The sequence below is a fragment of the Zonotrichia albicollis genome, chromosome 2 (genome assembly GCF_047830755.1).
Source record: "Zonotrichia albicollis isolate bZonAlb1 chromosome 2, bZonAlb1.hap1, whole genome shotgun sequence".
Taxonomy (NCBI): Eukaryota; Metazoa; Chordata; class Aves; order Passeriformes; family Passerellidae; genus Zonotrichia; species Zonotrichia albicollis.
Window position 1 is genome coordinate 115,921,389 of NC_133820.1, and position 22,572 is coordinate 115,943,960.

Sequence of the window (22,572 nt, forward strand, 5' to 3'; positions counted from 1 at the left end):
TGCCCCTAATTATGAGCAGTCACTGGAGGCAGTAATGCTGGAGCAGTACTGCCCAACTCACCCACGTATATGGCATCACACAGGACCCTGTGTCATTTACTGATGCCCCAGGAAACTGTCATCTGAATTTTTTAACCAAATCAAAAAATCAAATCAAAAGATCACAGTATAACCTTTAGTTTGTCCCCATGGGTGTTTCTGCAGTGTGTTATCATAAAAGATGATGCTCCTGCAGCTGCAGCAAGTACAGTAGACACACCACTCAGGCTGGGCAGATAAGGAGGTTATGGATGTGGGAGCGCTGTGTGCATCTCCATCTGCCCAGCCGGAGAGATGTCTGCTGTGCAGAGGGAAGGGATGGTGTCAAAAGGGATCTGGACAGGCTGGAGAAGTGGGTCTGTGTGAACCTTGTGAGGTTCAACCAGACTATGTCCAGGGTCCTGACAGCAATTGATGAAAGAGACGTGGACTCCATGGTTTGCACACATGAAGCCATTTATTGATTCACAAAGCTGAGCTTATATACCTCTTCAGCAATTAGTAAAAATAGCACAACTATAACATTTATGTAACTAGGTAACATTGCTTAATTCAGAGCCTCCTACTAACTCGTGCAGGTGTGTGTTATCTCATATGAGTTCTGCTTACCAAGCACACTGTTAACTTCTGCATTCCTTCTTTAAGGTTCTGCTTTCTGTTGCCAAGGCTTGCAGCCCACTAAGGCTAACATATCCATTTCTGTCCTGAGCTGGACAGTGCTCCCAGCTTGGCTTTCTAGCTGTATTCCTACAAAGTCCTGCACATGGGTCAGGGCAATCCAAGCACAAACACAGGCTGGGCGAAGAATGAGCAGGGGAGAAGAATTTTAGAGTATTGATGGGTGAGAAGTCCAGCAGGATTGACCATGTGTGCTGAGAGCCCAGAAGCCCCCATGTGCTGGGCTGATCCCACAGCCAGGGCAGTAGGGGAAGGGGTTCTGCCCCTCTGTCCTGCTCAGGTGAGGTCCCACCTGCAGAGCTGCCTCCAGCTCTGGGGTCCAACATCAGAAGGGCGTGGAGATGCTGGAGCAAGTTCAGAGGAGGCCACGGAGATGTTCTAAGACTAGAGCACCTCTGCTCTGGAGACAGGCTGGAAGAGCTGGGGGTGTTCAGCCTGGAGAAGAGAAGGCTCCAGAGAAACCTCAGACCTCCTGACAGTGCCTAAAGGAGCTGCAAGAGAGCTGGAGAGGGGCTTTGGACAAGGGCCTGGAATGACAGAATAACCCTAGTGGGTCCAGCTCAGAATATTCTGTGACTCTGTGGGTGTGTGACAAGGGGGAATGACCTCACATTGACAGAAAGCAGGGTTAAATTGGGTATTTCAAATAAATTTTTCCCTGTGAGTGGTGAGACCCTGGCACAGGTTGCCCAGAGAAGTTGTGGCTGCCCCATCCCTGGAAGTGTTCTAAGCCCTGGAAGGGGCTTAGAGCAACCTGGTATAGTAGAAAATGTCTTTGCACATGGCAGAGGGCTGGAACAAGATGAGCTGTAAGGTCCCCTTCAATCTAAGCCAGTCTGTGGTTCCGTGATTTTCAGTTTTCTTCAGATGAATTCAACAGTCAAAAACATCACCAGATTACTGACTATGTCTTGTGTTTATGTGTTGTCTAAACTCACACTGGAAGCTCCTCACTTTGACATTATGGAATACCAGAAGGCATTTCTTCTGGACATTTTTTTTTTTGGAAAGCAAAGCAAGAAAATAATCAAAATTACTACTAACAAAATTCCCAAAAACAATTTTAACAAAATCTGGTAAAGACTCCTGCAGAATGGAGTGTATTTTTGAGAAGGCTCTGGAGAAAGCTGTATGAAGTGCCAGTGAGGAATTGTCAGAAATTACACTGGAATATTTAATTACCATTTCTGGAAGCACTACTTTATCAGTAGTCTTTTTGCACTGAAATTTTGATACATGGACTCATGTCCTTCAAAATTACATATGGTAGAGAGATACTACCTGCAAGTTATTACAGATATTATTTAATAGACATTATTGCAAATTTTGGCAGGGTAGCACCTTTGGGAAGGGAAGCATTGACCTTGTGGCTAATTCCTACTTCTGCCACAGATCAGGTCAGGTATGCTTCTTATTGGGGTATGAGATCATTGCAAAATCCCTCCAGTGAGACAACATACTTCACTGATGGGTAGAAGCATTCCAAATGCAGAGCAAAATACTTGAAGTTTGTGAACCTTTTACATGGATGAAAGGACAAATTCTGCACTGAATGGGTATTAAATAATGTATTTTACAGCCATAGATGTGGGGTTAAAAGGGTTTGTTTAGCTTTCCTTTGAGAGGGACCAATCTCAAGCGATAGTGACTAAAACAAGAGACTGGTTTTGTGGGCATTGAACTTTGCACCTGTTTGTTTCCAAGGTATTTCTCAGGATCTGTATTTCTAGTTGCAGCTGAATATGTTTGCTCCCTTCACAGAGGTTATTTTGAATTTATGTGAGACACTTGCAGATCCCTAAGGTGTTCTGGTAATCCCTAGACAATGTATCAGAAGCTCACAGTGAAAAGCACAATAAAGGTCAGATCTTTTTAATGTAGAGGGCCTTGGTTTTAAATTAATAGTAATATAAGCCTTTAAGGCAATAAACTCCAAGGGGGACTGTATTACTTTGCAACTGGCCATTGTTTGCACTTTACCATCACCATCAGCTACATAAATATGGGGGTATTAAAACTGATTTAATTAATTTACCGTAAGTTTCCCAAGTGTCCCATTATAGATAAGCCCCACCTCAGACAGAGACACTTCATTGTGTTTTTGACACACCATCAAGCTGTTTAGGTTACATTATGTGCACAGAGGACATCCATTTTCAGTAGAAGACATTTTCAAGTCAGCTCATAACCATTAGATAATTTCCACGCAGGACACAGAAGAGGACTCCTGATGCTTTGGAAGGCAAATGATGCTCAGAATATCTGTTACTCTCCTGGTGCTTAAAAGGGTTATTATTTACATGGAAAAAAGTTCCTTCTCAGACTCAAACATGTATTTTAAATATATATTGTGAATGAGATAGGGAAAGTAGTGAAAGGACTAGAGCACAAGTGTGACAAGGAGCATCTGAGGGAGTTGGGGGGCTCAGCCTGGAGAAGAGGAGGCTCAGGTGGGCCTTTCTCCCTCTCTACAAGTCCCTGACAAGAGGGTGGAGTCAGGGGGGAGTCAGGTTCTTCTCCCAGGGAACAAGGGACAGGACAAGAGGAAATGGCCTCAAGTTGTGTGAGGGGAGGTTTAAGTTAGATATTGGGGAAATTTTTCACAGAAATGGTCATCCAGCCCTGGAACAGCTTGTCTAGGGCAGTGGTAGAGTCCACATTCTTGGCAGGATTTAACAGATGTGTGCATGTGGATGTGGCACTTGGAGACATGAATTAGTGGTGGGCTGGGAAGTGCTGGGGGAATAGTTGGGCTCAATGGTCTCAAAGGCTTCAGAACTGAAATGATTCTGTAATTCTACAAAACTAAATATATTTTAAATGAGAAGGCAATTAAAGGAAGGAGAACAGCACATAGGGTCCATCACACCCACTGACCTCAAAGTGGTTGCTACTACTGGGGACATTAAAAGCCCAGGTAAATCAGCCAGAAGAGGCTTTCTGATTTCAGTGAGTAGATCAAGGCCAAACTCTAGTGATTTGCTACTGAATAAGTGTCACAGCTGGTCTGTGGCTCAGCAATTAATTCAGCTATTAATAAGGAACCCAATCCAATTCAATAAACCGGTCCCTCAGTGAGCAATGATAGGATATATTCAAACCCAAACAGGGACTGCACCCAATCATTCCATCCTAAGCCACAGACATCACACTGCTCAAAGAGCTGGGTGGTGTTAAACCCAGACCAGTCAGTTTAGACCAAGGTGTTTCAAACCCCCTATATAAAGAGGATCTATATGAACAATAAAATCCATTGTTGGTGCATGGATCCCTGAAAGTGCGTGTTGTCTCTGTCTCTGACTTCTATCCCCACATAACAAAGAAGCACTGGGACTGCAAGAGATGTCTTCCAAACAAGAATTGCAAAATTCCTAAGCTCACATGTAAGTACAGCCACGAAATATCTCCTGGTACATTACCATAAGTCCCTGAAGGAAACTTATTTCTGAATTCTGCTTGAAATAAAGTCCCTCCCTTTAGTGCACCTGCATTTTCATCTTGCAGAGGTGGTAATGTGATTTTATCACTTAATCTCATGTGTCATGGTTGTGCTTTCCACTCCAGAAGTGATTCCATTTAATCTATGGGAAAAGTAAATCCTTGTTTGGAATATTTATAGAGACCTTTAAGGCCCTTTGAATGAAAAGTTTCTGCTGGATGAAAGCATTGATGAAAGCTAAATATACATAAGAAGATAAAAAACCAGTATAGGCATTGAACTAGAGCCTACTGGCTGTTAAGCCTCCCCAGGACAGCATTTGCACCAAAACTTTGTACTTTCATTGCCTATAAGCATCTCCCAGACAATATAATGCCATTTTACCAAAGCACCAAAACTTTGACCTTTGATACTTATAAGGTATCATCTGTAGGTTGTAACATCCTGATTGACTCTTCACTGATTAAACCTTTACATCTATTTTAAAAGAATTTGGGATATCCAGACCTTTGTCTGATGTGACAAAGGAGGAAGAATGGATGGGTTCTATGGTTGCTGATGCTGTACAGCCTATTTGCATAAAAGTACAGAATCACAGAATCATTCAGGCTAGAAAAGATGTCTCAGATCATCAAGCTCAGCCGTTGCAAAGATCTCACACAACGGCAGTATGACATTTTGGCACAGAGGCTAAGATTGGCTCAGTCTGCTTCTGCCTGCATTGTGCTGCCTTGATCAAAGCACACCCCAAAGCCAAAAACTATTGGAGGAAAAAGCTCCCAATGTATGATTAGCTAGAAGTATGGATCAGATCTAAGAGGAATCAGGGACCCAGTAAATAATCAGATCATGGATGGAGTTTCAGATTCCCACCGGGCTTACATTATGGCCTTTTACAACCAGTTAAAACATCTTCACTCCAAAAACCCCATCTGAGAGGAAAAAAGATAACCACAAAGCAAAACAGAGAAATCCCTACATTAGCATTTTTTTTTCCTGCCCTTTTAGCTGCCTAATGTGTTCCCTTGAATCCCAGGCATTAGCAGGCAAGAATATGCCTATTTTTCTGATAGTATGGATTTTTCTTTAAATGGAAAAACTTCAGTTATCTAAGCTGTTGCCAAACAGAACCATTTTCAAGGGGATCATTTTACAGCATGAAGCTTTGAGAATGTGCACTGTAGAAAAATAATTTGCTATTCCTTGTGGTACTGCTGCTTGGGCTAAATTGACAAAAAGTTCATTTAGAGGGTAATGCATCTATTTCTGGTCTCTGCCTCCTCAAAGGAAGGCTGTTCTAGTCTGGGTGAACGATTTCTTAGCTTGGCGTTTCCCCAAAATGCTTGAGGCTTTGTTACATGATCATGGAGTTACTGACAGGCACCTGATGGGGGCAGCACGTCCTCTCTGTTTTTTCAATCTCCTTCATTAGACCCAGGTCTGCTTCCACATTGAATTTAAAAATAAAAAAAAAAAAAAAAAAAAAAAAGAAAAGAAAAAAATAAAAAGCTGTGTACACACGAAAAACAGCACTGTTCTGCTTATGCTATGCTAATTAACGAGGGGCTCAAGGCAAGCTGGTGATATCCCACCTTTATGGCTGGTGCTGTAGGAAATAATGCTGCCCCTGCTTCACAGAGAGGGAAAAAACAGCTGAGCAAACCCACAGAATCAGGAAGACTGGGAAAGCCCCCAAGACCATTGAGTCCAGCCATTCCATACCGAGCCCACTGCTAACCCATGTCCCCAGATACCACACCTACACTTCTGTTAAGTCCCTCCAGGGATGGAGACTCTGCCACTGCCCTTGGCAGCCTGTTCTAATGCCTGACTGCCCTTTCAGTGAAGATTTTTTCCCTTATATACTGTGTAAAACCTTCCCTGGTGCAACTTAAGGCCATTTCCTATTGTTCTGTCCCTTGTCCCCTGGGAGCAGAGCCCGCCTTCAGCTGACCTCACTCTCCTGTCAGGGACCTGCAGAGTGACAAAGTCCCCCCCAAGCTTCCTTTCCTCCACACTGAGCCCCACCAGCTCCCTCAGCCACTTCTGGCACTCCAGCCCCTTCTCCAGCTGCATTCCCTTCTGTGGACATACTTCTGTCCCCCAATGCCCTTCTTGTCACAAAGGGCTCAAAACTGAAGCCAGGATTCATGTAAGGTGCTCAGGATGCCCATGGCTGGCAGTCAAGGAAGGGATAAATCACTGCAGGTGGCCTGCATCCAACTGCCATGCCTTTTCCATAAACTGAGTCATGTTCCCTTTTGCACTGTTTGCCAGAGGGAGAGCTCTGATTTGAGGCAAAGAGGACAAAACAGGACAGTAACTATGGATAAACACATGAGGAAAAACTGGTGAAAGTGGAAAGTCCCCTCTTCCAGCCCGTAATGAGGGACAGATTTATCAGGGTTCTTGCAGGAATAATGAGGAATGTTAGGAGAACAGGGAGATCTTGAAGAACCATAGAAGTGCAAATATATTTCATATATCAAGCTAAACAAAAGCAGAGGAAGGGGAAGTTGCTGAGCTAAAAACAAGACAGGTCTACAGGAAAGCAAAGATGCTCATTTCTCAACAGAGATTGTAAGGACAGCTTTATCAGGGCTGGTCTATAGTGGAGAGCAGCCTATCTCAGCCAAGGGAAGTGACCTAGATAAGGCAGCAAGAGCACAGCAATTCCATCCTGACACAATCCCAGCAATACACAGCATAGTCACAGAACCAAAGAATCATAGAACTGTCACAGCTGGAAAAGCCCTCTCTAAGATCATTGAGTCCAACCATTAACCTGGCACTGCCAAGGCCACCACTAACCTACTGCCCACAAGTCACATCCATAGACTTTTAGAACACTCCTAGGGATCATGATTCCACCACTTCCCTAGGCAGACTGTTCTAATGTTTACCAGCACAAAGTCAGAGGTAATAATTTTAACTCCTATTAGTGCTTAAGCTCATAGGAGCACAGAATGGTTTGAATTGGAAATGACCTTAAAGATCATCCAGTTCCACACACCTGCCATGGGAGAGACACCTTCCACTAGACCTGGTTGCTCCAAGACCCATCCAACCTTACCTTGATCACTTCCAGGCATGGGGCAGCCACAGCTTCTGTGGGCAACCTGTGCCACTGTTTCAGAGTGAAGAACTTCTTCCTAAAAGCCCTTCTAACCCTGCCCCTTCTGTCACTGTGAAGCCATTACCCCTTGCCCTATCCCTCCATATCTTTGTCCAAAGTCCTTCTACAACTCTGGGAGCCCCTTTATGCACTGGCAGGGCTCTAAGATCACCCTGAAGCCTTTTCTTTTCCAGGCTGAACATCCTCAGCTTTCCCAGTCTGTCTGCAGAGACAGGCTCCAGCCCTCAGAGCCCCTGTGTGGTCTCCTCTGGACTTGCCAGGTCTGTGTCTTTGTGGGCACTCCAGAGCTGAAGGCAGCAGCACAGGTGAGGCCTCACAAGCAAAGGGACCAGATCATCTCCCTTGAGCTGCTGTCACACTGCAAGATCAGCCCAAGATGCAATTGGCCTTGTGCACACTATTGTATGAGACAACATGGGCTAGTACCTTGGGCATGTACCTTTGTCTGATCTCAGACAAAATTCAGACCAAAATTCTTTTTTCTTAGACTGCTAATAGCAAAAGAACATTCAGTGTCAATCTCTTATTACACTCTTAGCACAGCCAAGAATTCAGCACAGCTGGTCCAACCTCACAGTATGGAAAATCACAGGATCTTCATTAGTATATCCCTTTTTGCAATGGAGCCTTGTTTGAAATAACTTTCCCCCTCCTCTGTGTTAGGGGGATTTTCAGTCTGCAGCTATGCTTTGATCTAGAACTTGATAATCAAAAACACTGCTTGGAAAAAGCTCTGCAAGAACTGACCCCCTCCAGTTCATGGAATCCTCAAAGAGGATTCCAGTGACATGTCACAAGTAGCTATAAAGAGCTTTTCTTGTTACTCATTTCCAGAGAAGTCACTGGAAACACAACCTTCATGTCAGCTAGCAGAACGCACAGATACAAATCAACCCTACTAGGGGTGAGGAAAAGGGGAAGCAAGCAACACACCTCCTGCTGAGGTTTATGTTCCTCAGCAGGAGACTTTAAAATTCCATTGGCCACACCTGAAAAGGGCAAAGAGTAAGTTTGGCTTTCACCTTGGAGAACAGCATTGTGAGGCTGTGAAACTCAGCCAGCACTGATAGATCACCTCCGTGGTTCACAGGCCATACCCAGCCCAAAAACAACAGGTTAAAACCTCCCTTGTTACTACAAGAACCCACATGAACTTTTCAGCACTGTGAGCTATTCCTGCAGCACTTTGCAGTAGTAGAAGTCTGGGGGCTCTGACAAGAATAATCACAGAGTGGTTTGAGTTGGAAGTGACCTTAAAGCCCATCACATTCCAACTCCCCTGCCATGGGGCAGGGACCCCTTCCACTAAACCAGGGTGCTGGCCTGGAACACTTGCCAGGATGAGGCAGCAAGAGCTTCTTTGGGCAGCCTGTGCCACGGTCTCACCACCCTCACAAGGAGGAGTTTCTTCCTAATATCCAATCTAAATCTCTTCTTTATTAGGTTTATTGCCTATTTATAGAAGTTAATATTTGGCCCCTTTGTCACTCTTTTTTATGAAGTTCCCCTTTAAGTCCTGAAAGGGGCTGGAAGGATTTCTTCACCTGAGGACCAGGGATGCAATCCAGCATTTTCTGTTCTGGGCAGCAACAAAACGCAAAGGAATCTGCTGTAAGGGGCAATAGGGAATGGGCTTTCTGTATCTGCTCAGTGGAGGTCCACAGATGGAGGCTGCCTCAGCTCCTTGTACACTCCCAGGCAAAACCCCAACTTTAAACCACAAAGATTTGCTTAAACTATCCAGGGAGCATGCAGATGGTAGGACAGAATTACTAAGCTTGGAACAGACTTTTAAGATCAAGTCCAACCCTTAACCTCACTCTTCCAGGTCTACCACTACACACTTCCAGAGAGGGTGATTTTGGTGTGAGTCGGCTTCTGTAGAGACAAACCATTTTTCCCTGTAGGAGAAAAGGCACAACTGCAATCATACAAATTACTGCCACAAACCCTGCAACACTGAAGGGACCAAAGCAGCCCACTATTTTTGCCCAAGTTTATTTCTAGAAATTTGTACAAAAATTGATACTCTGTAATACAATGATCTATCAAATATGACAGATGAACATTTGTCTTTCGAGGCAAGATTCCAGGAATGTGAAGTACCATCCTCTTGCATGGAAGAAAGGCACATTTTAGAGCTCAAGATACACTCAACTGAACGGTTCAAAAGGCAGGTCAGACATGCAAGTAGTGCAGCATTTTGGGTTTATACACAAACAATTTGTACTCCCAAGAAATCTCACTACAAGCAGCATTAACATCCACATAAACATTTTATAAGTACTTTTAAAAGTAGCTCACTTTAGATCCTACGTGTGCAAAGGCTACTCCTTTACATTCACTGGATGGAGTAATTGGAAGCCATCTTCAGGCCAGAAGTAACTCCTAGATTTCCCCAAATACTTCTGGGATCCAAAGCACTTGCATCAACTGCCCCACTGCATTTTCCCCCTAAGGGCTACCCTAAAAGTCTGCAACACCAGGGCTACACAACTGCACCATCCCACTGCTCCTAGAGCTTATCCTTGGAATTCTGTGGCTATGAAGAAGCCTCATATTTCCAGCTACACGCCTCTGTGCAAGCAGCACCTGGGACAAACCTGCTTCTGAACTGACATCTTAAATACAGTGGTGAATTTGCAGCCACAAAATCATCCACTGCACTATGGATCAAGCTTCACCTGACTCTCTCTGCACCATTCAGCATAGATGCCACACCAGGGGGGGTGGCAGCCCAACAGTACTTCCAGAAAGGGCTTTTCCAAAGCAGAAAAGTACCCTTGTACTACGTGAGCATGTCTCAACAGGGCTCTTGTGCAACACACCTGCAAAACTGCCACGCTGCTCAAATCAACCTGCTGCTTTTTAGATTGAAAACCAAATGAATCCTACTCTCCCAAAACTGCTTGTGCTAGAGGGCACAGTAGCTGTAGGAATTTTTCTAATTCATTGCTGGTGATCCAACAGCATTATACAGCAGATTACAAAGGCAATCATTTATCCAAATCCTCACAGCAATGGGGAGTTGTGCTTTTTTTTTTTTTTGTATAAAAAGATGTTTTAATGGGATTTCTCTAAAGCAAAGCCTTTATTATTTTTAAGTGGTTTAGCAATACTTTAAACACTTGCTTTGAAGAATACATACACCCACACAGGCTTTCAAGTACACAGTGACAACTTGGACTCCTGGAAACGATGTGTTGGTTCTGAGAGGAGGAGGTGCTCCTGAGCCAGTGCCTTCAGTTGACTTCCAAGACCTCAGTCTCCAGCAGGCCAAATCTGCTTTTGTATTTCTCAAAGAGTTTGATCAGGGAGTCCACGTACATGCTATGGTAGAAGTCCACATCCTGCTGGGATGGATTATCAATTTTGGGGATGGTGATGGGCTCTCCAACTGATAAAAAAGGGACAAATCCATATTAGCTTAAATGCTCCTACAACCCAAGTTATTTGTCCTCTATGGACACAGCTATGGTTGTTCAGCACACCCATTCTGGCACAGCACAGTTTGCCATTATAGCAGAGGTTTGCCTGATTCCCCACAGCTTTACCAGGCTCTGAAGCACAACTGTCCCACAACAAGGACACACACCAAATCTGCAGCAATACCAGATCTGCTTTAGCTGCACAAATGCATCTACTGTTCAAAGTGGCTAGGAAGTCCCCCTTCTGTTTACAGCAGAGTGATAAATCCCTCCTCAATTAACATGAGCCAAGAATCAGTTCTTAGGTATTCCCCTAAACACACCACAAAAGCAAAGCTGACCTTTTCCCCCTCCTCCCTTAAAGCCCTGCTGCTTTGGTTTAGAAGACTCAAATGCAAGATTTAGGCCTGGCTTTAAACACTCAGCTGTCAGACATGCATCCCACTGCAATATGGGGGGCCAGGTTACTTCTGACTTTAGCTATGCAAGGCCAAAGAAAGTAGAGCTACAGTCTTTTCCCCACAAAAAAGAGCTCTCTTGCAAAATTGCCTGGAAGCAGAACATTGACTGAAGGCTTGTAACCTCTGGAAACTCTTCTAAGCTCATTCTCAGTTTTGCTGGAAGGTTTTTATACAGGAGAGAAAGCCATTTTATAGTCAAGGTTCCAAAACCAAACTACAGCAGATGTACAGCACAGACTCAAGTATTCTGCTACCTAGAGAGGCACACAGCATGTTTATACCAAAGTCTTACCAACAGTAGTGATAGGCTTGGAGTAGGGTAACAAGCCCCAGGTGTTGGAGGAGAAGAGGCCACGGCCATGAAAAATGCAGGGAGCAAAGCCAATGTGCTTCTGGAACTTCTTCTGAACCCATCTTCCCCAGGAACCCTCTTCAAAGATCACCTGCTTGTACACTTCATTTTCCCCAAAGGAGTAGACAGGAACCAAGTCCGCTCTAGAAAGACAGAAAGAGTCAGGACCCCACTCCCTGCACTGCAGCTCACATGCCAGCCCCACACTTGCTGCTGTGTGTTCTGCCAGGCTGCACAGCTGCTGGTGCCACTGCCCAGAGCTGTCTTAGCAGCACAAGGTACTGACATAACAGATATACTTTGAAGGCACACCAGAGAATTGTACTGACAATGGGCCTGTGGAACATTGTGCAGTCAGGCATGGGACATGCTTTCATATATACTCAACTCCTATTTTGGATGGCCATCTCCTTTCAGACACATGGGGAACAGGGGGACTGCACAGGTCATCACCCCATACTGGCACTGCCTCTCCTTGCTGTGGAAGCCTCCTGCTGTCCCAGGGATCCCCCTAGCCCTGCACCTTGCTCAGGGGCAGAAGGCAAAGGACACTCATGTCTGATGCTCTGGGCAAACACCCAGACAACGCAGCAAAACTGCAGAACAGAGAATCCCTCCAAGGTATCAGCTGCTTCAGGGAACAGAATCACAGAATGATTTGAGCAGGAGGAGATCTTTAAAGGCCATCTAGTCCTGTACCCCTGCATTGAACAGGGACATCTCTACCTAGACCAAGTTGTTGAAATAAAAGCACCTTTCCCCTGGCAGCAGTCCTGCTCCAGCCCTGAGGCTGCCCTTACCCATGCCGCAGAGCCAGCTTCACAAATCCCTTCCTGTTCTTCAGTGTCACAGAGTTCTTCCCTGGGGTGCAGTTCAGGGACTCTGCCGCCCCTCCGACCACAATGACGATGGCATTGCCACTGCCATTCTTGGACAGGATGTAGTCTATGCTGTCACGGTTCACAGGACAGATACCTGCAGTCAGGACACAGACACAAGGCAATGAGATTGGCTGGGGACTTCAGGATCTTCTCATACTTACAGCACAAAGTTTGTGCCTCAATTGCAAGTGGACTGTCCCACCTCCCTCTGGTCAGAGTAGGCAGTCTATTCCTCAACTAGATAAGCAGTTCACAGACCTGGCAGCACTAGACTTGGTCGAACTCCACAAACATCATTTCTCAAAATTCTTCCTTTATCAAAGGACTTGAGCAAGGATTTTCTATATCTAGTGATAGCAAAGGCATTGGTGTCAGACATCCTCCCTCCATGTAAACTTTACAGTAGGATTTGGTTTACCTTTAGAAAGGAAGAAAGCAGTTGTGTTATTTTGATGGACGAGAGTCTGATATTGACCAATTCCTCAGCAAAATTAGGTAGTGGAATAGATTTAGTGGTATGAAAAGAATAAATGGACAAACCTTTAAGACAGATCTGAAATAATATGAAGCTCTTGCAATTTATAGGACAGAGTGTTTATGTAAATCCATGCTCTGAGGAAAGTGTCTGTGAAGGTCTTTCCCTCCATTCCACACTGGAAAGAGCAGGACCTCCCTTCACCTTTAGTAAGCAATTTCTGCCCTAAAGCACCAGTCCCCATGAGATGTGAAGACAAGTGACAATAGATAAAATTCTGCTCTTCAGCACATTCACACAGTATAGGTTTACTGGCCATGCCCTCATTCCTTGTAGGGTCCCTGCTGTACCTTAGCCTCTAGCAGGCTGTAAAATTAAGAATTGCTACTAGTTGTAAACCAACTGTGTGTATTGGTACAGTGTTATGATTTGTTATAATTTCACCTGGAAATGGTTTATCCACAGAAAAAAGGACTGAGGGAATTCTCAGCACTTTCCAAGTGATGTAAATAAAGCCTTTGTATCAGCACCCTTAAGTTCCAGTATAGGAAAGTAAAAACAAATTATGGCTTTCAGAAGGTTAACTTCATGTCACCTGTAGACTTGCTTAGATCCTAGGAACTGAAGAAGCACACTTTTGCTCTGGTTTAAGCACAATGCTCAGGGATAGCCAAGCCAGCAATGATGCTGCTAATGCCTACTCCCACACTCCTTCCAAAAAGGAGAAAGCAGCTCTGGCTGGCCCCAAGACTTATCTGCCAATCTGAACAGATTAAAGATGGTTTTTTAAACTATAAAAAGGCTGCATGGAAACTGGAGCAACACAACTAAATTTACAGACATGACAAACTGGAAAGCAGATCCCAACTTCTCATGCACTGCTGGCCTGGGAATTCCCAAATTATGGGCTTCACACCACAACTAACATCAGTATAGGAAAATAAAAACCAGCCTGAGATATGCCCTTTCTAGATAGGGACAAACACCTCTGCACCAGATCCAGTTAGTTTTTCTCTCCCTCATTTAAGACAGTAATCTCAGAAATAGTCCATTCTAACAAGTCAGAGTCAGGTACAGCTACTCCTACCATCTTCCCAGCCTTGGTACTTACTAAGATATCTGAGATCTTAATATCTCTAAGATATTTTAAAGTCATTTATTGATTAATCAGTTCCAGAAACAGCAAACAGGTTACTGGATTGCTCAATTCACAGTCTTTAAGTGTTACTCCCTCACCTCTATCTAATTGACAGGCGCCCTCACTCCAAAAAAGGAAGCTCAGGCCATGCAAGAACACTTATTGGTATTTTTAACACTGTTTCCTCTGCCCAGTCATAACTTACAAGCCCTCTAGCATTAAAATCCTGGACTAAATTAAAACAGACCTATTAATGTAATTTGGCACACTTAGATCACTGCATAATCCATGGGATCCATCTACAGGAACACATCCAGGGAAGGGGGTCTGTGAACAGCTGGAGTCCTGCAATACTTCAGACTCTTTACCCCTGGCAGGCACCCAGCAGTGCAACTGGGTGGAGACAGCATCCACCACCACCACAAAACACAAATGTGTGACAAGTGATGTGGTGTGAGCCCAGGAGCAGAGCTAGCCATGGTTACTCAGTATTTTCAGTCAGTGCAACTTCTTCCTGTACCTTCACACATTAACTAGGACATAACTTGGTTCCATCTATAGTTGTCAGATATCTTTACTATGGTTTTGTGGATACAAGAGTATCCTAGAGTTAAGGATGAACACAAGGGAATAGCAGTCCCTACAGCCCAAATCAGGCATATTCACAGAATCACAGAATGGTTTAGGTTGGAAGGGACTTTAAAGATCATCCAGTTCCAACTATATGCCAGGGACAGGGACACCTTCCACTAGACAGGATTTCTCACATTTACTCACAGCTTCCTCTCGACAACCATATGAAAGCAACATTTGGGTTATGCTACCAGCAGGAAGTGGTTACATGAGCTTCCTACACACTTGACAGAGGTGAAGACAGCTCGGAGGCAAGAGCAAAAGCAGAAATGGCACAGTGTGGTTGTGTGGTTGTGCTTACCACCAGACATTAGGTAGTCCCTCAGGATGGGCATCCTGAAGTTCCCAGCCAGGGTAGCAAGGTATGGTCGGATCCCAGGGAATTTCTGGCCCACACCCGTGGCCTCTGTGCTGAAGTTGCAAAAGGCACCCAAGCCCATGATGCCATGTGGATGGTACCCAAAAATGTAATTCCTGGTGGTCAGCAGATTGTGGGTTTTAACCAGCTAGGAAAGAAAAAAGAGCTCAATTGAAGATGGATATTTTCAGATAGTAAATAAAAGTGGGAGAAGCAAAAAAAAAAAAAAAAAAAAAAAAAAAAATCATATCCCTCAGGTTTTAGGTTTTGTCTCTCTTCCTATCAGGAAGAACAGCCTAAGAGCTCAGGCATAGACTCTCCTGGATTTCAGAGGCTCTGGTAGGAACAGCCATTTAGACTTCAGTTTTCCAAACAGAGGGAGTAAGATAAACAGACTAATCTCAGACACAAAAAGCTGGCCAGCCAGGTAGGAACAGGGCATGGATTGCTGCAGCCTGGGCCTTTTGCTTCTCCACTCCTTCCTAAAGTATTCTGACACACCTCTTGCCCAAACCAATCAAGTTCTCCATTTCTGTAGCCACAGCTGCCTCCTTCCAGGCCCTCTCTCAGCACATTAGTGGCTCACATCCCAGTATGAGGCAGAAAGAACATAAACATCACTGTCTTGCAGCAGAAGCAAGTTCAGCTAATGCCTGAAAAAAGAGCCAACCAGTTAATGGGCCTGTTGGCCACCTTCCAAGTGGGAAAATGTGCTCAAGGGTGGTAACACTGGAAATTATCCCTCCTTTTAAGAGGTTCTGCCCTGGTCTACATGCCAAAGGCTCAACAAGACACCTTAAACCATCTCTGATTCCTGCAGGGCACGCACTAGGAGTTCTGATCACATTGTTTTTCAGGCTGTGCAATATTCCTACCATTTGCTCCTCTGTTTGCAGAACACAGACTCTCCACAGCTGTCTTAGCTAGCACAGAGCAACCCATTCCCTGGTACCACTACTGCCAGAGGGGGCTTTTGTGATGCTATAGATAGCAGCAGCATCCCGTGTGTCAGAGCATCTTCCCCAGGCAGCACACATGCAGTCTGAGGAAGCACAGGACAAAACACAGCAGGGCTGCTGCATCATCCTACAAAAATAGAGATCTAATTTAATTTTTTCCATCTGTTAGAATGGCTGATGTTGAAAGAGACCTTAAGGATCATCCAGTTCCAAACCTCTGTCACAGGCAGGGACACCTTTCTCTAGACCAGGTTGCTCCAACCCCTGTCCATCCATCCTGGCCTTGAACACTTCACTTCCAGGGATGAGGCAGCCACAGCTTCTGTGGGCAACCTGTGCCAGGACCTCACTACCCTAAGCGTCTATAACCTCCTCCTAATGTCTAATCTAAGCAGCTCCTCTTTTCAGGCTGAAAGCAACAGTGCCACTTTTTGCCAACTGCAACACCCCAGTGTGACAGTGGTCACAGGGGTTCTTGGATGAGGGAAGAGATGAGAATGCTGACTATATTCAGAAGGCCTGATTTATTATTTTATGATATATATATATTACATTATAACTATACTAAAAAGAATAGAAAGAAAGGTTTCCTCAGAAGGCTAGCTAAGAATAAAATAGAATGAATAACAAAAGTCTGTGGCTCAGACAGACAGTCCAAGCTATCTGGTCTGTGGTTGGCCATTAATTGTAAACATTCAAGATGGCCCAATCACAGACACACCTGATGCATTCCACAGCAGCAGATAACCATTGTTTACATTTTGTTTCTGAGGCCTCAGCTTCTCAGAAAGGAAAAAATCCTAAAAAGGATTTTTAGTGAAAAGATGTCTGCAACACCCCAGCAGCTCTCAGACCTACAAGCTGAGGCTTTGGCACCCCATCCCTCAAACTATATTTGCAAAGGCCACTCTGCATCAGTTTCCATAGGAAAAAAGAACTCCACAGATTTCCAAGATGTCACACCAGCATGTGCCACTGCCTTGGACAAGGAGTGTTTATGCAAGTTCTTTCTGTTGGATCACGCTACAGGGAACTGAAGTACCACTGCAACACCCTAAAGCAGCGTGCCCAGAAACTTGATTCCCTTCTCCCTGTTCTCAGCCTTGTCCTCAGATGAAGCTACAGCTCCTGTGCTATTTAAAACAGTGGCTGTGATACAAGCATGATGCAGCAGCAGGTTCTGCAAGGTGACTGGCCCTCCTCACAAATTCCTCTGGCTCTGAGGTCATGTAGAACTCCAGGAAGAAGGCACAGAGCCTTGTGGTTGCAACAGCTCTGCAGAGCCCATTGCCTATTCTTTCCCAATTCATAGATGACTTTGCTTTCACTTCCCAGGATAGAAGGGCTGCCCCTTTGATCAGTTACAAGAAACAGGGATCACAGACTGAAGACCAAAAACCCATCTCCAGGAAAAAAGTCATGATATGGTAAGCAACCCCTCCATTTATCAATTCTTGCTCAGTTGTAGAGACTTCTATAACAGGCTATCCAGGGCATGGTGGACCCACATCCCTGGAGGAAGTTAAAAGCTTTGTGGATGTGGTACCTGGGCACATGGATTAATGGTGGCTTGGCACTTCTAGCAGAATGGTTGGACTTGATGATCTTGGGGGGACTTTTCCAACCTAGACAATATTCTGACTTTTTGAGTACAGGCCTGGTAGATACAGACACAAGGCTTGGCTGCACAAGCAGCAGAAACCCCTTCCTTAAAGCTCCTGTCAGAGCAAGGTAGTGATTTCCAAGCCTCATCTCTCACCTGCACCAAGCACAGCTCCTTTAATAGGAAACACAGCTGAAAGGAGGTTTGTCCTCATCCTTCTGGAGCACGAGGCATCTGCATGCTGAGCTTGGCAGAGCCACACATGGAAGACACGCTGTTCTCCTGCTCCAGCCCCTCCACACATGCAAGGACAGCCAGATCCCAGTGGAGCCATTGCTTGGACACCTCACAGGAGCCCCAGCCAAGCTGCAGCCTTGTCACTGTGGCTGCTTTCCAGGAGCTCCCCTTATGGAGCCATAGGGTTGGCAATACCATGTCAATCCATCACCCACAGCTCTGCAGGAGCTGGGCAAGGGGTGTGCAGGGATCCAACCAAACAAAGGCAAGGGAGAGAGCTGAGATTTCACCTCACATTCATACATGTGTGCTTTTCCCCTGTTTGTCCCATGCAGGCTGCCACTGCCCTCTCCACCTGCCCCACAGCACAGAGGCTCCCAGAAGGTAAACATGGAGGGTGCAGGTGAGGTTCAGCCTGCTCTCCTAGGGAGAAGTGACAGGACAAGAGGACACAGCCTCAAGCAGCAAGGGAGGTTCAGAGCATGTATTAGGAAAAATCACCCAAAAGGCACTGGAATAGTTGGACTCAACCTTCAAGGTCTTTTCCAACCTTGGTGATTCTATGTGCGCTTCCACCGAAGCCAAGCCACGGAACCAAAGACCAACAGACATCAGACAGGGTTGGGCACTTCTCTGCAAGCAGAGCTCTTGAATCTGCTAATGCACAAACTCAGCCCAGGGAGGGTATGACCTGCCAATACCTCCATCTCTCCCTAAATTTAATCTAGAAGCAGGAGTTTTTGAAGTAGTGTAAATCATGTATTCTAGACTCAAGCAAGATAGTGAAGTGCACAAGATGGGGCTTTAGAACTAGAATGCACTTAAATGTCCCTTCCAGCCCAAATCATCCTAGGATTCCATGCCTCTCTTCAGGAGGCTGATCACTCACTGCTGGTTCTTTGAACCCTTCCCCTTGTGATAACACAAGCAAACAGTGTTATCAGGCTGCCCCAAGGAATTGCTGTGGCTGTCATTGAACATCACCGCTGTTCTGAACCTCCAGCTGGTTTTTCCTTTAGCTTCCAAGGTCTTGTCCATTTCCACACAGCTCTGTGGAGCCTCGGTGCTCCCAGGATGAGGCAGAGTCAGCACATCCCTGCTGCATCTCAGCTGGACAACCAGTACTGGGAGTGAAGATGAACCTTCACCCCACTGCACTAACACACCTGTTCCTAGCTGCTGTTAGAGACCAAACCTGTTTCTCTGGGAGCAAAGTCCATCCACCTTTCTAATAATGGCAGATTTCTTTACACAGAACTAAGCCAGCCTACAGAAGCAGTAAGCCAGTGCAACAGTGTAAAGAAAATGTGTTAATATTTCAGCACCAGATACAGCTGAGGAACCATATTGCCAATTTTATTTTTAGCAACAGTGGCACATTCAGTAGTGGAGAAAGAGGACTGCAGAACCACTGCTGCTCAGCACCAGGAGCCAGAAAGCAGGGAAAAAAATCAGTTGTCTGGGTGGGAGCTGAGCAGCACTGACTGAAAGCTTTCAGAGAACAGAAAACCAGAGCTCATCCTGCAGGATCCAAGCAGCAAGTGCCATGAGCATGTAAGCTTGCAAAACAACCCAAAACCTGCACTTAGCCACATCACACCCAGCAATGCAATGGAAGAAATTATCTTCCCTTCCCAGCAGTGCAAGCCAGGACCTGAAGACTCCTCACCAGGCTCCCAGTATTATATATGTCACAAATTCACAGAATGGCTTGGGTTGGAAGGGACATTAAAGCTCAGCTTGTTCTAACTCTCTGTCATGGGCCTTCCACTGCACTAGGTTAGGACAGAGCACTCAAACCCTTCTATTTCCATTCTGTAAATCATGTACAACAATTAAGGAGGAGCTTTGCCATGAAGCAAGCCAAGACACAGAATACAAGATGAATTGAAGAAAAAATAAAGACTTTGGGCAGCAATTCCTGCTCTGGCCAGATGCCAATTCTTCCACAGCAGTGAGCAGGTCTCCCTGCACACACCTGAAGTGCTCACAGTCTGACAAAGGTAAGCCAAAGATCTGAAGCCCTGACTACCTGAGGTCCTGCCGCATGTGGAGATGTTCACATGCCCAGGTGACAGCTTCCTTACCTACACAAAGCCTTTAGGTCATGGCACTGCCAGCACAACATCCTCAGATCAGCATGTGCCCAGGAGGCTGCTGGGATCAGCAGCATGAGACGGAGATGGTGTGTGCAAGTGAGTGTGTGCACGTGATGTCTGCTCAGTCCAGCCCCATGCACACACCTGCCAGGGCTTGGGCTTCACCTGCACTTCAGGTCCAGGACTCCGTTCACTGGAACATTCCTCAGCCACTTCACCTGCTGCTTAGCTTAAAGCACTATTTGCAAGGCCAGCCATTAACCAGCAGACAAACTTAAGTTTCTAGTGCCCTAAAATAACTTATTATTGTCAGAGCAGCTGCATGAAGTTCCAGGGAATGTGGCCAACTCAGCTCATGCTGAGTAGCTGAGACAGATTCAGGCTGCTTTCCAAATCCACCTGGTATTACAAAACATGACCTCATATCTCCAGGTAGGGGTACAATAGTCCTGGTGTTTCAGGCTGGGAGGCATTGCTGACTCTAGTGAGACCAGCCTAATCAGCACAACACTGGAGCAGAACTTGGTGCTCGTGCAGCTGCTCTAATACAGCAAGCCAAATAGGAAGGAATTCTTGTCTGTGAGGGTGGTGAGGCCCTGGCACAGGTTGCCTGAAGAAGCTGTGGCTGCCCCATCCCTGGAAGTGTTCAAGGCCAGGCTATACAGCTTGGTTGAAGCAACCTGGTCTAATGGAAGATGTCCCTGACCATGGCAGAGGGGAGGAAACAAGCTTTAAGGTCCCATCCAACTGCACTGTGATTCTGTGAATTAAATCTGAGCTGATAGCTGGTACCTGTGCAGGTATGGATGCAGCTACCACAGCTCTACATGCAGACTTTGCTGCAGGCAAGTTCACCATTACAAGTGCCACCAGTGTGACTGTCACTGGTGTGATCTGTCCTTGCAGTGCTCAGCAGACACATGGAACAGGACTGTGACAGTGTTCGCAGGGAAGAGAGATGAGAATGTTGACTCCATGTTTCAGAAGGCTTGATTTATTATTTTATGGTACATATTATATTAAAACTATACTAAAAGAATAGAAGAAAGGATTTCATCAGAAGGTTAGCTAAGAATAGAAAAGGAATGAATAACAAAGGCTTGTGACTGACCGAGACAGTCTGGACAGCTGGAATGTGATTGGCCATTAATTAAAAACAACCACATGAGACCAATCACAGATCCACCTGTTGCATTCTACAGCAGCAGATAATCATTGTTTACATTTTGTTCCTGAGGCCTCTCAGCTTCTCAGGAGAAAAAATCCTAAGGAAAGAATATTTCATAAAATGTGTCTGTGACACAGGATGAGATGCAGCAGAGGACTGTCCTCACAAACCATAAGCCTGGGACACAAACCAAGTCCTCATGAGCCATTACACAGAGCAGAATCCAGTAAAAATTATTTTTGCAGAAAGAACATTTAAACAAGTGATCCTCTGTAGAACCATCTCCCTCTTGGGAAAGAACAGGTAACTAGTTTAACCCAGGAGTTCCCATGCTCTCAGCAAGCCCAAGGCATTCTGGTTCTTGGTACCATTCTTAATATCCAGAGACATTATTCATTGTTCATGCATCAGTCCCATAACTGCAGAAAAACACTTCTAGCACCTCTCTAGCCTAAGATCCTGCAGCAGCTTTTCCCAGCCCTGCAGCCAGCTGGCTGTTCCCCCAAAACACGTGCAGGACTCATCTCCCAGCTGTCAGCACTCCTGTCCTGCCCTTTGCATGTGAAATACCAGTCGGCTCTATAAACCTTGCACAATTCCTCCCCCTCAGTAGCAACGGAATTACACCATAAGAAGTCCTCACGAATGGATACATGAACTAGCAAGTATTTAAATAAAAACTGCTGCAAAGTTTAGTTTATCTACCCCATCTCATCTCTAAACCTACCTAAACAACACAGCTCTTGGACAAACTTTTAATATCCACAGTGAATCCGACCTGCAGGGCTTGTGCAGAGCATATTTCCATGAAGACAAGGATAAATGTGCATCAAAGGAATGATGGAACAGCAGAATCAGCACTACAGGTGACCCTTTGGAACCAAGTCTCCAGCATAAAAGAGCCCATTCCAGCAATATCCAAGGCAGCAGTGTTTAATGCAGCACTAAGAACTTGGTACTAGAACACAGCACATCTGAGACCCATCCTGAACAGCAGAGCTGCTCAGCTCTCTGTCAGCCATGAGACCCAGGCTGACTTCCAGCCTGAGCAGACATAGTGAATTTCTCTGTGTACACTTAGACTTGCCAAGAATTACCTGTTAACAACAGCAAGTTTCATGGTGAACTTGGCAGTGCTGGGTCAATGGTCAGGCTTGCTCTTAAAGGTCTTTTCCAACCTAAATGGTTCTGTGCTTCTCAGAGGACAACAAAAGGCTTGTTCACCAGCAGCACGTTCAGGTACCCCGAGAGTTCAAGTGACTTTGCAAGGGAAGAATCCAGTCTAAGCTGCTTTGGCATCCTGCTGGAACTGGATTCCCTGTTCCTTCCTGAGGCTAGACTATCTTGGGGATAGGTAGCTCAAAAGCTCTATCAAGGTCCCTCCCTCATAGTCAAGCTGAGTAAAACTTGCCAACAACCTTACATAATAGTCCTTTCAGCTGCGTGCCCTTCCAAAGAGGATCGAGTTCCCTCCTAGCCGAATTTGAC

At 45.4% G+C, this 22,572-nt stretch overlaps 1 protein-coding gene across 1 annotated transcript in view; it reads right to left on the reverse strand.

The window, feature by feature from the left end:
• Positions 1-2,182: 2,182 nt before the first annotated feature.
• Positions 2,183-22,572, reverse strand: part of DGAT2 (diacylglycerol O-acyltransferase 2) — a 31,562-nt gene continuing 11,172 nt past the window's right edge. Inside the window, exons 5-8 of the mRNA XM_005487158.4 lie at positions 14,962-15,166; positions 12,334-12,508; positions 11,474-11,676; positions 2,183-10,689 (exon numbers count right to left, since the gene is read on the reverse strand). Coding sequence (XP_005487215.1) covers positions 10,535-10,689; positions 11,474-11,676; positions 12,334-12,508; positions 14,962-15,166 — 738 coding nt within the window. The 3' untranslated portion in view covers positions 2,183-10,534. The remainder of the gene's footprint in view (positions 10,690-11,473; positions 11,677-12,333; positions 12,509-14,961; positions 15,167-22,572) is intronic.